General features: G+C 41.2%; 1 protein-coding gene across 8 annotated transcripts in view; it reads left to right on the top strand.

The window, feature by feature from the left end:
• Positions 1 to 16,397, top strand: part of KNDC1 (kinase non-catalytic C-lobe domain containing 1) — a 69,694-nt gene that overhangs the window by 35,373 nt on the left and 17,924 nt on the right. For all 8 annotated transcript variants that reach the window (XR_014156901.1, XM_081863141.1, XM_081863136.1 and 5 more), the window contains 10 exons: positions 387 to 501; positions 1,329 to 1,400; positions 1,490 to 1,551; positions 4,282 to 4,440; positions 4,781 to 4,858; positions 7,407 to 7,488; positions 7,653 to 7,815; positions 9,652 to 10,550; positions 11,911 to 12,055; positions 13,814 to 13,899. Coding sequence is in view for 7 of the 8 variants with exons in the window: in XM_081863141.1 (XP_081719267.1) it covers positions 387 to 501; positions 1,329 to 1,400; positions 1,490 to 1,551; positions 4,282 to 4,440; positions 4,781 to 4,858; positions 7,407 to 7,488; positions 7,653 to 7,815; positions 9,652 to 10,550; positions 11,911 to 12,055; positions 13,814 to 13,899 (1,861 nt within the window). In the remaining variant the exon portion in view is untranslated. The remainder of the gene's footprint in view (positions 1 to 386; positions 502 to 1,328; positions 1,401 to 1,489; positions 1,552 to 4,281; positions 4,441 to 4,780; positions 4,859 to 7,406; positions 7,489 to 7,652; positions 7,816 to 9,651; positions 10,551 to 11,910; positions 12,056 to 13,813; positions 13,900 to 16,397) is intronic.

Genomic DNA, 16,397 nt, shown 5'->3' with positions numbered 1-16,397 from the left:
TTGTCTTTTACAAAGTTTAATTTCAATTGAATCTTATTTCGAAAGTTGAGACCTTCTTAACATGCTGCTAGATTTGGAGAGGTTAAACAGGATACATTAGCTAGCATTTGCTAATCAATAGAGGTCCCAGTCATTGTGCAAATGGTCAGACATTTCCCCTACTTTCCCTAAACACTCTAATAGTTGGAAAGCTCTACAGTGGAACCAGTTACATTTTTACGTTTCTCCTGGTTCTTTGTGTATATCTATTAATTTCATTTTTGTCTGTGGGGGAAACTTCCCTTCGTATGCCAGTGGAAAAGGAATAAAACTATGATCTTGAATCAGTGAATTTGGCTTCAGAAATGCTTTTTGTCTCTTAACTGTCCTTAATATTTTGTTTTCAGTCTGTTTTTCTGAAACGTCTCTTAACACAGTATGACAAACCACTGAAAGACTATGAGCTCTGGGCTTTATGCCACGAATGCTTGCTTGCTATGGAAACCTATACAATTTATCCAGGTAGGTCTTCCTTAATCTCTTCTTTTTAGACTAATATATTTTATTATCTTGACATTAAGGCCACATCTTTCTGTAAACAGGTGTCTGGGCCCTGGTGAGGAGAAGGTGGATTGGCATTTGGGAGGTACACATTGATCTATGGTTTATAAATTATGGCCAGTGCTATGTGGCATGCCAAGAGGTGGGGGCAGCTGAGGAGAAGGCTATCTTCTGATGGTTGTGATACCACTGGGAGCAATGGCTGTTGGAAAAACCCTGGTGGCTGCTTCTCATCCTTAAGAGTTTATTGAGACAGCCAGCTGTCTCATCATCTGTTGTAAGGATATACACCCCAGTATGTAGGGTATCCCATCCCACCTGAACTTGAGAAGTAGAGATCTTCATGTGGAAATTTGTTTCTACTCATGGGTCTCTCTGTTAGGGAGGAAGTCAAAATAGGTAGATTTTGTTCTACAAGGGAAGATGGGGCAAGTCAGTGTCTTGGAGAGCATTCATTTTTTGGGAAAGGAGGTTTGTTTGTTTTTAACAAACTTTCTTCCATTATGATGTCAGAATATTATGTACTGCCTTATGATATTACAAAGTCCTTGCTATAAATTAAGACTCTTTTTCATCTTTTGTGATACTGCAGGGCCCACAATGTTTAGATGTACTTAATTTCTGCTTTATTTTGTTTTGCTTTTGTCTGAACAATCCCTGTAGCACAATCTCTGAATGACTCAAGTATAATTTATTTTAGAATATATACAGTCCAACAAATGAGTTTATGAAAGCAAGACTTTGTTGTTTTCCCAGCAGTTCTAATATTTAAAATACCTGTTTTTCAGCATACTTGTGTTTAGACTCTGTCTTGATTAACAGTGATGGAAGTGTTCAGTTTGTTCCACCTGAAAGTGAAGGTAATTTAGCATGCTGCTAATTTTATGAATTTCTATTTATTTTTGTCACCAAGATTAAAATAGATTATTATTATTTTTTAATACTTTAGGCTCATATGATATGTTTTATTTGGCTCCTGAGACAGAGGAAGAGGATTATGTTACTGAAAAGGTATGGTGACATGTTACAAATATGGCTGTTTCCTTTAAAAGTTAAATAGAAGAACATCTTTAAAGAAAATAATGGGCACATTTTCTGGTTTACATACATGTTTGTGGTGCCAAGATAGCTCCATCTTATACTATATTTACACAGTAGTTTCCCATGGCACCTTAGAGTACTATCTTATGCTTTAAAAAAAAATTAGGCAAATCTTTTTGCTTAGGTAAAGGTAAAGGTACCCCTGCCCGTACGGGCCAGTCTTGACAGACTCTAGGGTTGTGCGCTCATCTCACTCTATAGGCCGGGAGCCAACGCTGTCGGCAGACACTTCCGGGTCACGTGGCCAGCATGACAAGCTGCATCTGGCGAGCCAGCGCAGCACACGGAACGCTGTTTACCTTCCCGCTGGTAAGCGGTCCCTATTTATCTACTCGCACCCGGGGGTGCTTTCTAACTGCTAGGTTATTATCTTATGCTTTAAAAAAAAATTAGGCAAACCTTTTTGCTTAGCCAATACTTTAGTCACTAGAATATTTAATGCAACTAAAAAGGTATTTAAGAGTCTTCCCCTCCCCTTTTCTTAAGTATCAAAACAGACTTGACATTATTCCCACAATTACTAATATTTTTTAAAAGTAATTAGTTGCTGCAAGGGCCTTACAATCTGGATTAAAATCTCTCTCTGTGTGTATGTGTGCGTAAGGGGCAGTTTAACCTTTTGTTCCATTATGGTCCTAATTTGGATTGGGGATTCTTGCTGCTCCTGTTTTACTCTTTCAAAAAAAAATTAATTATAATAATACCACATCTGCTTTCTAGCTTCTAGTTCAAGCAGTACAGGTTTGGCTGTGACATTAGACTTCATTTATTGTAGCTCGAGGCAAACTCAAAACTGAAAGTGAAAGCTGTGGCACTGTACTCGAGATTTGTAAACAATAGTGCAAAGTAAAGTTTTTACATTTTAAGAATATTTCAAAGTAACCTCATTTTGTGGATGTTTTGAAAAAACGCCAAGTGGTAGCACAATATGTTGTTCTGGTTAATGTTAGAGTAATTGCGTTTGGAGAATATAAAGACCAAACTAGGCTTAATGTTTGTTATGTAGTGTGGTGTTTCTCAATTCATTTTTGTTAATAGTCAGCGTCTAGCGCAGGGGTCAGCAAATATTTTCAGCAGTTGGCTGGTCCATTGTCCCTCAGACCTTGTGGGGAGCCAGATTATATTTTTTTGGGGTGGGTGGGGAATGAACGAATTCCTATGCCCCACAAATAACCCAGAGATGCATTTTAAATAAAAGGACAAATTCTACTCATGTGAAAACATGTGGATTCCCGGACCGTCCGTGGGCTGGATTGAGAAGGCGATTGGGCCGGATCCAGCCCCTGGGCCTTAGTTTGCCCACCCATGTTCTAGCCAGAGGAGCTGTACTGAGACCATGGCATGGGTGGTGGTGGGGTTTTTTTAACCCTTTGAGCTTGTTGTCACTCTAATGGGAATCAGACCTCCATTGCCAATAGCTGGCTGGAGGGTGCCTGAAACCAAAGTGGGGCAAAGGGTTAATTTCCCTCCCCTTACACTATGGTTCTGATTTGGGTCCCTTGCCCCCAGTGCCTGCTATTTGTTTAATCAAGGCTCTGCAGCCACAAACTATGAGACAAAATGTGAAGTTTAGTTTGGCCCCAAGAGAATGGGCGGAATTGACTTCTTCTGTTCTTCTATCTTAACGGCGGTTAAGCATTAATGGAACATTTTCCTGTGCTGATCAGATGTTTTATGTGCAATATATATGCATTTGTTGCGCATACGCTTCTCATCTCAAGTTAGCGCTTTGAGTACAATATCTCCTACACCCAAATATGAAATACTGTATACAGTGGTACCTCGGGTTACAAGCACTTCAGGTTACAGACTCCACTAACCTGGAAGTAGTACCTTGGGTTAATAACTTTACCTCAGGATGAGAACAGAAATTGCACACTGGCGGCGCAGCAGCAGCGGGACGCCCCATTAGCTAAAGTGGTGCTTCAGGTTAAGAACAGTTTCAGGTTAAGAATGGACCTCTGGAAGGAATTAAGTTCTTAACCAGAGGTACCACTGTATATTTGAAAACAATGTACGACGCATTGACAGGGAGCAGTCATTGCTGCTGCAGATTGCTGTCTGCATTATCGTTGTGTGAACATCGCAATGAGAAAGCTTCCCTTTTCTTTTCTCTCTCCCCATATCCAGCTATGCTATTTTACAAACCTTTTCCTTTCTATTTAATTTTGTAAGCTTTAATTCTTTTTGGAGGCTTTGTGTTATTCTGCTATGCTATGTCTGTTCTACACAGCACATCTAGTCAGATTTTAGATGCCTCCAAAGTCTTGAACTGCAACAGTGCTTTCTCCCTCCAGGTTGCTTTTGTGTTACTTTCAGAACTGACAATTCAGTGGTACTAACTCAGTGGTGACCAACGTGTGCTTGTGGCATGCTTTCGGTGACCATGAAGGAAGGTGCATAGTTATGCTATGCTGTGCCCTGACCTCAGGTATGCCTGGGGTTGGCTCAGTTGCCTGTGCTGATGCCGGCAGGTATGTCAGCACAGCCATTTGTAGACTGTGCTTTTAGTGAATACCCATCCTTGCACCGGAGACCTGAAATTGGCTGCTTTAAGTATATGTATTTAAGAGCCGGGTTCAATCTGAGTGGGAGTCGTCCAGTGACTTGGTTGCCTATTCACGGTGCCATTTCCCACAGGTCTGTATTTACTGTATTGCTGCAATTTTGTGGAGAGCTGCAAAACATAATTTCCCACCTGATCACAAAATAGTGTTGCCAAGGAAACTGAAGAATTTTCTTCTGGATATGGCTAGACGAAAGTCAGAAGACAGGCCTTCTCTAGCAGATGCAATTAAGGTGATTTAAATTAAGCCATTTCTTTTTTTCAAAAATTGTAAAAATGTATTTTATTCCTGCAAATTATTCTGGTACTGAAGATAAATTTCTTTTTTCTTTTTTTTTTTGGTAACAACTCTTAAGGAGTTGATAACTCTACTCGGTTTCATTCCTCAGTGGCTCCATTGAGAACCAAGGTGTAGCGTTTTGTTGTTGTTTAAAAACAATATTGAAATATAGCAACTTCAGATTAGTTGTGATAAAATAATACTCCTAAATTTAAAATTATTTGCAAAATTATTTCTAATTTTTGCGCCTATCCTCTGTCTAATACTAAACACTTCAAAATGCTGTTTTCTAGACATGTGAGAGCTATCTTCTTGAACAAAGAATAAGCAGCAAGAAGGTTCTGGCATGTTTAACCAGATCTGCCTTTCAGGTATGAGTATTTACCTTCATGTGTTCAGAAATAAATAAATAAATACCGTATTTTTCGCCCCATAGGACGCACCGGCCCATAGGACGCACCAAGTTTTTTGGGGGGGAAATAAAGAAAAAAAAATATTATTTCCCCCCCAGGCGCTTGTGGGGCCGGCAGCAGGGATAAGTGCTCTTCTCCCCGCCGCCCGCCTGCAGACCAGGTCCAGGGACAGCGGGAGGACGCGGTGCACCTCCCAGCTGTCCCCGGAGCTTGCGGGGCAGGCAGCGGGGAGAAGCGCTCTTCTCCCCGCCGCTCGCCTGCAAACCAGGTTCGGGGACAGCGGGAGGACACGCTGCGCCTCCCAGCTGTCCCCGGAGCTTGCGGGGCAGGCAGCGGGGAGAAGCACTCTTCTCCCCGCCGCCCGCCTGCAGACCAGGTCCGGGGACAGCGGGAAGACGCGCTGCGCCTCCTCGCTGTCCCCGGAGCTTGCGGGGCTGGCGGCCGGGAGAAGCACGCGTCTCCCCGCCGTCAGCCTCCAAACCACATCGGGAGACAGCAGGTTGGCGGCGTTCCGCCTCCCTGCTGTTCCCCGACCTTGTGGGACTGGCGCTGCGGCTCTCCTGAAGCCTGGAGAGCGAGAGGGGTCGGTGCGCACTGACCCCTCTCGCTCTCCAGGCTTCAGCGAAAGCCTGCATTCGCCCCATAGGACGCACACGCATTTCCCCTTCATTTTTGGAGGGGAAAAAGTGCGTCCTATAGGGCGAAAAATACGGTAAATGAGAATTTCCACAAAGCTTCTTAGAACTAGATTTGGCTCCATGAAACTCTTCTGTCACCTCCCATTTCTGTACTCTGCAACTAGCTTTAAATATCTATTATCCAATGCCTTGGTTAAATAAAATTAACATAACAGATCAATGTAATTAAGATTTCTTTTTAACTCCATATGTAAATGTGTAAACCTTCCCTCATGTTTATGTAAACTGATCCTGAATCCTAACAACCACATCTACAATGACAACACTCCATAGACGCACTAGCGTTGGCTGTTCAAAAACCATTAAAGATGTGCCATATCTCAAATATCTTGGAGCACATCTCCTCCATTGTCCACGGAACTCTTGCTTAATTAAAGACAAGTTAAGATTTCTGTCAGCATTGTACAGTTTGCTGCAATATCTGGGGCTGCTTTACATGTGTTACAGAATCCTGCCTGCTTTATATACTGGGAGTAGCTCTTCTGCAAACTGGCCTACCTCCCAACTGGAAAAGTTTCATCAGCTAGTAATTTTCAAACCAGTGCTGTTGGGGCATGACTTGAAATCTTTATGTTGGCTGTCCCTCCACTATTATTTCCACTGCTCCCACATCAACATGGAATGCTGTCATATTTTAAAATTTTCTCTGTTTTGTGTTGTGTTTCTATACAAAGAATAGAATCTAGTCAAAACAAACTCAACTCTGTATATAATGAATGTAGAATATGCACTGAATGTCCCAATGCAATTGGTATTGCGACTCAAAATAATATAATATTATAATAATACCAATACAGAATTGTGTTTGTTTTGATGTGTTTCTAAAACAAGCCTGGATGAGAATAGCTTATATCCTCTGAGTAGCTCTTGCGCTGCATTCCTTCAAAGCTCTTTCTACTGTCTAGTCTTTCCTGGCCTTGTTGGAATCTATACTGTACTTTTTGGAAGCTGACAGTTTCAAACTGTATGAGTCAAACTGTATGAGGTCAGCGTTGGCTTCTAGTGTTCAAGCTCCATTAATTAAAAACCCAGGAGCCACATAACGCTATGCTTGGCTCAAATAAGGGTACTTTTTAGAGCAGAAAGAGAGTTTCGTATACCAGGCTAGTGGCTCTCCTGATTAAAGAACTTGTTCTACAAAAATGGCAAGAATGTGTGGGAAAGAGGTGCCTGGAAAGACAGCACCCTCCCTCTTTGCTTTTCTTGCTTGTTGCTATGGCAGCAGAATTGGAGCATGCTGGAATATGACCAAGAGATGCTTAGCCTTTTATATGATAAGTACCCTCAGTGGTTTTAGGGTAGCCTTGGACTTTGACAACGGCCATTTTGTCTGCCAGTTGACTCAAATGACCAAGAAGTGTACTAGTGACCTACAATTGCTTATTCGACTTCTCCCCAACCTCCCAGTGCATTTGGGAAATTAAATGCCACATTCCACACGTCCTTTTATTTCTGGTGCATTTGTTTTTGGGAGTGGGGGGGATTCAAACCTGGTGATACATTCCTTCCAGGGAATATGCGCAGAAAATGTAGCTATTATTAATCCAGAGCAAGTTTCAACAATATTTCACAATAGGAAGGAACAATTATGGCTGGTCTAGAAATATAAATGACATTGGGCTCAAGGACTTCGCTCTATGCTTTTATTCTTTTGACTCCTTTGAAATTGGAAGTATTAAGTGTCTTGAGCCCTCAGGAAAGAGCAGAAGAAAGCTTGAGCAAATAAATGTTTGTCTTTATCACTGTGTGCTTTAAAAGACAATTTATAATGCATTGGTGTTTTTTGTTTTTTACTCTTTGGCTGTTAGGCTTTCAAAGAAGCGGATTCTTTTAATGATAGCATGCCTTTTGATTTACAAAGTGAGAGAAGTTCAGTAGATGAAAACTTAGGTGAGTACACCTGTAGGCATTCCTGCATTTTTATTTTGGGAAGACGCCATTAGGTAATGTGTCCAGTCACGTTGGAAATATTTTTCTTATGTAAGCAATTGTACATCCTGCCTTTATGCTAAATGCATACTTTTGTCTTTGTCTTCACCTTGTCGCATATTCAGGATTTTTACCTATGAGCAATGAAAGCAAACTGATAGCAGTGAAAGGACCAGTCCCCTGCCAGCCTTCTATGAACAGAGAAAGTACCATATTGCCAAGTGCTTTCACTTCTACAGCAACCCATTTCAAGCCTATTATTCTACATCAAAACATTGATATTAAAAAGTAAGTGAGTTGGTATAATGTCCAGAAAGTAATATGCTGTATTTGATGCAATGCAAAATGAGATTTTAGTATTGTTTTAATATTCTTCCTTCTTTTTGACTGAGATTAAGCCATTTTGGCTTGGTTTGGTGTTCTGAACATCATTGTTCAGCAAGGCACCATGTAGATTTCCTGCTCTTTCTAGTATAGTAAGAGCATAAGGATTTCTAGATCAGACCAAGAATCATCCAGATTGCCCACGGAGGCAAGTCAGATGTCCATCCTTGGCATTTGCAATAGCTATGGTACCGTCATATGGAATTTCCATTTTGCTAATGTGTGTTTGAGGCTATACTTAGTCAGAAGAGGAACTTCATTTCATTTTAATGCCATAAATTGAAACAGTGCCTTATTTATAAGAAAAATACCACACCAGTAGTTTTGACATCAGATGCAAAGCGCAGGAAAATTAGGGTGCTAGACCTTTAAATATCCCAGTATTAAATGCTCACAATGCGATCCCCATGCTTCTACCCCCTCTCAGTGAAAAGACCACAAACTTAAGTAAGTTTAATTATTTTACTTACAGCAATCATAGGTCACTTATGCATCAGTAAGTGCTGAAGCAGAAACAACACAGGTAAAAACTTACTGAGTACAAAAATACAAAATATGGTTTTCAAAATAGGTTTCTGGAGCTTGGGAGTTCCAGCCTCATGCCTCTGGTCAGTTACATGGTTAAAGCAGGAGGGGTGTGGAAACAGGAAACAACCCTTATTCCTCCCTCCCTGAAGATGAGGGAGCATGACCTAGCTGAGTCTTCTCTAGCAATTTACAGTATTGTGGTCCTTAACCATTCCATTTACTAACTAGCATAGACATGCCTTGTTAGGTTTGACTGCAAGATCTCCCACAGGTATAATTTTAAGAATTATTTGCAGTAGAATTATTACTTCCACCCTTCCCCCAGTACTCTTATAGTGGGCCATTCCTACTACAAAAGAAAAACCTCCTTTCATTGTTTTGGCTGTTTCTAACTCTTCAGACTCAAACACTGATTTTTATTTTGCTTAATGTGTGAGAAGTAATGTACCTTGTTGATATCACCTTGAAACAATTTTCTGTATTAAAAAGGAAAGTAGCATTTCATCTTAACTGCCATGCCTAATAGCTATTGATGCACCTATTAAGAGTCATTGAGGCTGGTATCCATCATTACATTTTGGTAATTAATTTTAAGATTATTCATTCTGTGAGAGAAAAAAATATTTTATATGTTCTAAACCTACTACCAATAAAATTAATTGATTTAGCTTCATTGTTATATTGGGAGAGAAACATTGCTCCATGCAAGTTAAAATTCTACAAACCTCTATTATGTCTTTTCTTAGCCATATATAGGGCAAATAACAACAAAGATGAAACAGGAACTAGGGAGGGGATTCAGAGTAGATACGTTCAGAGTTGTCACTGAAACACAGAAACAGTTAGTGGTACCTCTGGTTGCAAACGGGATCCGTTCTGGAGGCCCGTTCGCAATATGAAAAGAATGCAACCCGCAGCGGCATATCTGCGCACATGCGGGTTGCGATTCACCACTTCTGCGCATGTGCATGACGTCATTTTGCACTTCTGTGCATGTGCGAGTGGCAAAACCTGGAAGTAACCCTTTCCGGTACTTCCGGGTCGCTGCGGGACGTAACCTGAAAGAACGTAACATGACGTGGACATAACATGAGGTATGACTGTATTAAGAAGACTTCGGTGTGGAAGGTAAGAGTGCAGCAGATTGTGGATGGGTCAATGTGATGTGTCAAATTCCTGCAACTGTTTTGCATAAAATATCTTGTTTTTCAGAGGTACTGCTGCATCCTCAGTGATACAATGTGGAATGACTATGGAAAGTGGTGTGCCTGTGGATTTTAAAAATTCAATACGTTTAAATATTGATTCTGAAAGCAAGATGGATGAGGACTCTGATTTGCCAGCAGTCTGCGTTACTACATCTGGTATTCTGGAGCAGGATAAACAAGGATTGGAAGCATCACTTCCGACTGGTGCGGAGGAGCCAAAAACAAACAGTGCTAGCTCAGGCATGGCAAAATTACCCTTATTCTCTGAAACCTCATGTCCTTCTCAAGGGAAGTGTCTTTCCTCAAGTGATCCTAACTGCACTGTGTCTTCTAGTATGGCTTTTATAAACAATTTCCTTTTGAAGCAGGACCCAGTCACAAGGGTGTTAACCCTCGTACCAGTCCAGATTGCTATATCAGAGCAAATACCAAATAAGCCTCTTCATTCAAAAACAGCTTACAGTTGTTGTCCCAGTTTACATGTCCTCCTTTCGGAGTCTATAGTGAACTATGATGTTGACAAAGCGTTGCAAAGTGCTTCACCCACGAACCATCTGAGGAATTGTAAGACTAGTAACGCACGGCATGAATGTCTGGACATGAAGATTAATAGTTTACCCCCAACTACAGTTAATAAAGAGCCTCAAACCAGGTATCCTGAAAAGAATCTGTCCCTAACGTTTTGTGAGGAATGCAATACAGATGCAAGGAATAATGACCCTTTATCAAATCACTCGTCGCTTGCCTCTGGGGAATCAAGTCCTCCTTGTTCACTGAACCTGGAAACCTCTCTCCATAATAATGGGATAAATGAAAATTTATTGAAGAAAGTGGTGCATCTTATCCAAGAAGAGTTTGCACCTGGTAGTCATCTGATGAATACAGTTGAAGCTCTGGCCATAGGTAGGCATTTAATACTTGGAATCACATCATAGATGCAAAAATATATTCCAGACCATGCTCAAATAGAGATTCTGGTGGCTTTGTGCAAGGCATGGTCTTGATGGTTATTTTTAATTAAAGTTGGCATGTGCAGATCCCAAGAGTTCTCCTGTGCCATTGAAAGTGCTTTTTGTTTTTAACATGACCTGAATTGTTCCAGTGGTTCTGATTTCTTCCTTCATCTGATTTCATCTGTGTAAAGGGGAGAAAGCCTATTCTAGATAAGAATGTCTGTTTTTGAAGCTCTTGTTTTACTTATATACATTTGTATCCTGCCCTTCCTTCAAGGAACTTATGATGATGATGATGATGATGATGATGATGATGATGATGATGATGATATTTACACCCTGCCCATCTGGCTGGGTTTCCCCAGCCACTCTGGGCAGCTTCCAACAAAGGATTAAAAATAAATTAAAACAGCAGTCATTAAAAACTTCAGATGTCTTCTAAACATCAGATAGTTGTTTGATGGGAGGGCATTCCACAGGGTGGCCGCCACTACCGAGAAGGCCCTCTGCCTGGTTCCCTGTAACTTCGCTTCTTGCAGTGAGGCAACTGCCAGAAGGCCCTCGGAGCTGGACCTCAGTGGAGAGGCTCCTTCAGGTATACTGATGGGGGTGGAAACGCTCCTTCAGGTATACTGGGCCGAGGCCATTTAGGGCTTTAAAGGTCAGCACCAACATTTTGAATTTTGCTCAGAAACATACTGGGAGCCAATGTAGGTCTTTCAATACAGGTGTTACGTGATTTTATCATCCCAACAACCTTGTAAGGTAGGTTAGGCTGAGACATGGTAAGCGGTCCCAGGGTCACTTACCATGAGATGGGTCTTTGAGCTTGTTCCCTCCTTAAAATATGTTCACAAAATGTTACAGGCATGCAGGAGAGAATAGGTCACATAATCAGTAATGTAGCCAGTCGGTTGCTGCGATAATTGGTGCAGCCATTCATATGTGATACTTCACACTGCAATAAGCATACTAATTTGGGTGAACTATATTTTCCCAGTGACAGATTGTTTACTTAGCCCTATACCTTAATTAGGTGGGGTATTGTTCCCCCATATTTCATTTTAAATCAAAATTCAAGTGCTCTGGACATTCCCTTGATCAAAGGAGCAATAACATGTTATTTATTCAATTTCTTCTCTTCTCTTCACCATGAGTCCTAGGGCGGGTTGCAACCATTTAAAAATACAATATTAAAACCAGTTAAAACTTGCCCAGCAAAGCTTCAAAAAACATTGATAACCACATAAGAGATTTGCTGTCTTCCCCTTCCCGATTTAATTCACATTTTTTAAAATGTCTTGAACCAGGTAAATATATTTACAGCTTAAAAGATCTCAAATATAAAACTTTCTGTAATGCAATCTCTGAAAAATTTTGCGACCTTCTCTGGGAAGAAAAACTACTAGCAAAACTGTATGATGCAGCAAATGGTAAAACTGTTATATTTGCAAGGTAAGTGACTCTTCTGCTATCTGTCAGAATATGTGTTGGCGTTTGTTCTCTGGCGTGAGTTCTGAATGAGGCACTGGAACTCTCTAGAACTTCTTCATTGATCTAATGGTTGAGGAAACTGAGTATGTTTAGCCTGGGACAGAGGAAACTGAGAGGAGATGTCACAAGGAGGATGGACCAAGCTTGGTTTCTCCTGCTCTGAAGGGTAGGACTCGAACCAACGGACTGAAGTTTCAAGAAAGGCGATTCCAATTAATCAAGAAGAACTTTCTGTCTGACAGTGGAACAGACTGCTTCAGGGGGTGGTGGGTGGGCTCTCCTTTCTTGGAGGTTTTGAAGCAAATGTTGGCTGGCCATCTGTCATGGATGATGTAGTTGACATTTCTACATTTCAGGGGGTTGGAACTAGATGACTCTCGCAGCGCCTTTCCACTCTACAGTTCTGTGATTCTATAAACTTCCTTGCCTTTTGACATTGACTCCTAAACTCCTATTCCTGGGTTGGATCATGACGTTTCATCTAATTATTAAGTCAGGGAAGCTTAACCAAGTGGGAAATGCATTTTTAAAAAGGAAAGGATTTTAGCATTTAAGAATTATGCAGGAGCTTGAATTGGCTGGTATATCTGTATGGACATAAACATGACTGTGCTGATGTAAAAATGAATAAACCCATGAGAGGCTATAAACCACTCAGAAGTTGTGACTGCAAGCTGCCGTACAATCAAGATGGAATCCGTCGTTCACACTATGCAGTTTGTTCTCTAGAGCAGTGTTTCCCAACCTTGTGCCTCCAGCTGTTTTTGAACTACAACTCCCATCATCCCTGACTAGCAAGACCAGTGGCAAGGGATGATGGGAATTGTAGTCCAAAAACAGCTGGAGGCACAAGGTTGGGAAACACTGCTCTAGAGCCTGGTTATAGTGTATCTAACTTTAAAACTTCATTAAGAGTATAATGAAGATATTTGGCTTCTTAATTTTGGTGTTGAGTGCAAAAAGAAAAAGAAGACGACTCAAAACATATGGTTGGCATTTCATAACAGTTTATATCATGAATGCTTCTAGTTTTGCTTAATGTTTCTCATGATTAATGTGATACATAGGAGACTTTAATGAAGACCGATAATATACTGGTGTCTATTCCCTGTTGGCAATGTTTCGGAAAATGGCTTTTTGTATAAAAGAGAGAAATGTGTGTGTGTTAATACAGTTTCTAAAAGAAGTATTTTCACATTTTTATCAGGTATTACTGTGTTCAGAACATCTTTTATAGACATAACTGAAAATGGGTTATGGATTGACTATTGAGGAGAAAGCTAGGAATGTCTCTGGAATTTATATTGCATGCTTCTTTGGGCGAAAGAAAGAACAACAGAGGAAATTTCACAACTACTGTACCTTGTCCAATGCCATTGTATACTAGTGGAGTGGTTTTCAAACATTCTGTTTTAGGGAAACTCTGCAAATTGACATGTCTGCCAGACTTTTGTTTAATTTTTGTTTTTATCATTATGGTACATTGCAGAAGACTCTGCGGCCTGGTCCAAAACACTTCACGTGGAGTGCTAGTTTAGGTCTCCTAGGTCTTGTTTCCTTTACTTTTGTTCTGTGCTACATAACAAGAAAAGCTGAATGAAATTGTTTTTGAAGTTTCAGGCACATTGAACCTCATATTTGAGCTTTTCTCCCTAACAAATCTTTCCTGCATGTCTCTGTGTAATCAACTATCTCACCACCCCGTCTCTATATTTACAGCATGAATGAAACAAAATACTGTGGCAACACATTTCAGAGCCAAAATAAACCTAAGAATCTTGGGGACGCCAGTGAAGAAACAAATGGTAAGGAAAGACCACAGCTTGTGATGATGGTCACAGCTTGTGATGATGATAATGAGACCAGAAAGTGTTAGAAGATATTAATTCAGTTGCTGAAGATATTAATTCAATTGCCAGTGGGATAGCCATGTTGGCTCCTTGCAGCAAAAAAGCAACGAAGCATCTTGTGGCATGTTAAAGACTAACAAATGTATTATGGCATAAGCTTCGGTGGATTACACTCCACTCCATCAGATCCATACGTACCCCGAATTACAAGTATACATATACACATGGATGGCAGGGGGTGGGGAAATTGTAAATAGTGAGGTCAAAGGGAAATGATATACAGAAAAGTGCAGAGCGGTAATTGCCTAATTCACAGTGATAATTCACAAAACAGTTGTTGATATCACATATTGTTGAACCAATTAACATATATAATATGCTAAAAAGAGTTTGTCTAGGTTCAGTTCACAAATGACCACATTTGAACCTCTTGATGTATTCTAATTAAGCAGTTTTATGTTGCAGACTTTCTTTGAAGTTGTTTTGTTCTAAGATGCTCACTTTCAGAGTGTCCGTGGTGGTTAAAATGCTGCCTGCTCCATCCAGCTTTTTAATGTTGTGGTCTATGATGTCAGATTTATGTGCATTTATTTTTTACATAGAGACTGACCTGTTTGTCTTATACAGAAAGGCAATGTTGACAGATGATGGCACAGATCACATTGAAAGGTGCACAGGAGAATTAACTCTTTCTAATAGCTGTCCCTTCCACTCATAGAGTGTCGGTGTTGGGGACCCTATCTGTAGCAAAGCATTTATGTGTTTTCCACAAGGATAGGGTCATTCCCTCCTTTCTACCCAAAGTTCTGTTGAGATTCCATGTTCAGCAAGAGTTGGTTTCCCCTACGTTTTGTCCCAACCCTGCTCACCCATTGGAAAAGGCCTGGGATGCATTAGATGTGAGGTGTGCACCCAAGGATACCTCACATCCAAGGAGAGCCAGTGTGGTGTAGTGGTTAAGAGCGGTAGTCTTGTAATCTGGGGACCCGGGTTCGCGTCTCCGCTCCTCCACATGCAGCTGCTGGGTGACCTACGGCTAGTCACACTTCTTTGAAGTCTCTCAGCCCCACTTACCTCACAGAGTGTTTGTTGTGGGGGAGGAAGGGAAGGAAAATGCTAGCTCCTTTGAGGCTCCTTAAAGGGAGTGAAAGGCGGGATATCAAATCCAAACTCCTCCTCCTCCTCTTCTTCTTCTTCTTCAAGGACTAAAGCGTGTAGGATTCCTTATTTATTTCCTTTCACCTCACTTCCTTGGGCAAAATGGTTAGCTCCTCCACCTTATCTAGGTGGCTTAAAGCTTGTATTGTGGTGGAATATGGAGCTTTGAAGCTTCTCCAACCATCTTCTATTACAGCTCATCCTACTAGAGTGGCAGCCACTTTGGCAGCTTTCTTTGCTAACACCCCTTTGATTGATATCTGTTGGGCAGCCAGTTGGCTGTCCCTAGCTACATTCACAAGGGGAAGTCATAAGATGGAGCTTATGCCTCAGCAGAGGCTGCTTTTGGCTGTATGGTCTTGCACCAAGTCCTTCTGCCTTACTACTCTCCATTGCAGCTGGGATCCACCCTAATTAGGTTTGCTGTGTGGTACATCCCAACCCAATAATTCAGCAACACCAACACCCTCCTGAAATAGTACAGTTGGTACTTACCTGAACAGTAGATTTAGGAGGGTTCACTGGGCTATTAGGACTTCGTCCTAGTGGGGACTGCAATGGTCTATAAGTTTGTGTTGGACTGTTCACAAGTCCCGCACACCACCCTTACTGGGACGCGAGTTTTCTGTTATTTTACTTACCCTTATTGTGTTGACTCCATTGACTGTCGATCTTGGAGGGTCTGTAAAACTGATCGGCAGCTAATCACTTCCTGGAAGAGTTTTCTTTTCCTGCTTCATCATCAAGGCATATCCTAAGACCAACCTGATAGCCCAATGACTCCTCCAAAATCTACCATCCAGATTAGTACCAACTGTACTTTCTTAATGAGAGCTAAAAATAGGGGACTGTAGAAGGTTGGTAATGGAAAGTTGTGTCTCACCTTCTTTTATAGTCCCAATTTGTTGATAGTGATGACAGCAGCTCCTTTGTCAGCATCTTTAATTATGTCAGTGTTGTTTCTGAGGCTGTGGATGACACCACACCCTGCATGGGAGAGGTTGTGTGGTAAATCATGCTCTTAGCTGATTACCTCAATTGGGGCACAGTGACAGAAGTACTCCATATAAAAACCTAACTGTGCGTGAGGTTGTGGGGTCTATGCAGAATTCTTGTTTCTGTGCTATTTTTGGGTACACTGTCCAGTTGTGTTCAGAGAAGATAGTAGTTGAGTGCTCGTGCACTGGGCAGTGCCATGGCAGAAATGTTCCTTGAGTCATAACAGTAGGATTCCCACCCCAGATCCCACCTCAGTTTGCATTTCCCAAATGTTCATAGTTTCTACTTTTGGTTCA

Source organism: Podarcis erhardii (genome assembly GCF_964252035.2).
Source record: "Podarcis erhardii genome assembly, chromosome: 5".
Taxonomy (NCBI): domain Eukaryota; kingdom Metazoa; phylum Chordata; class Lepidosauria; order Squamata; family Lacertidae; genus Podarcis; species Podarcis erhardii.
The sequence above is the reverse complement of the archived record's forward strand: the minus strand, read 5'-3'. Positions and strand labels throughout refer to the sequence as shown.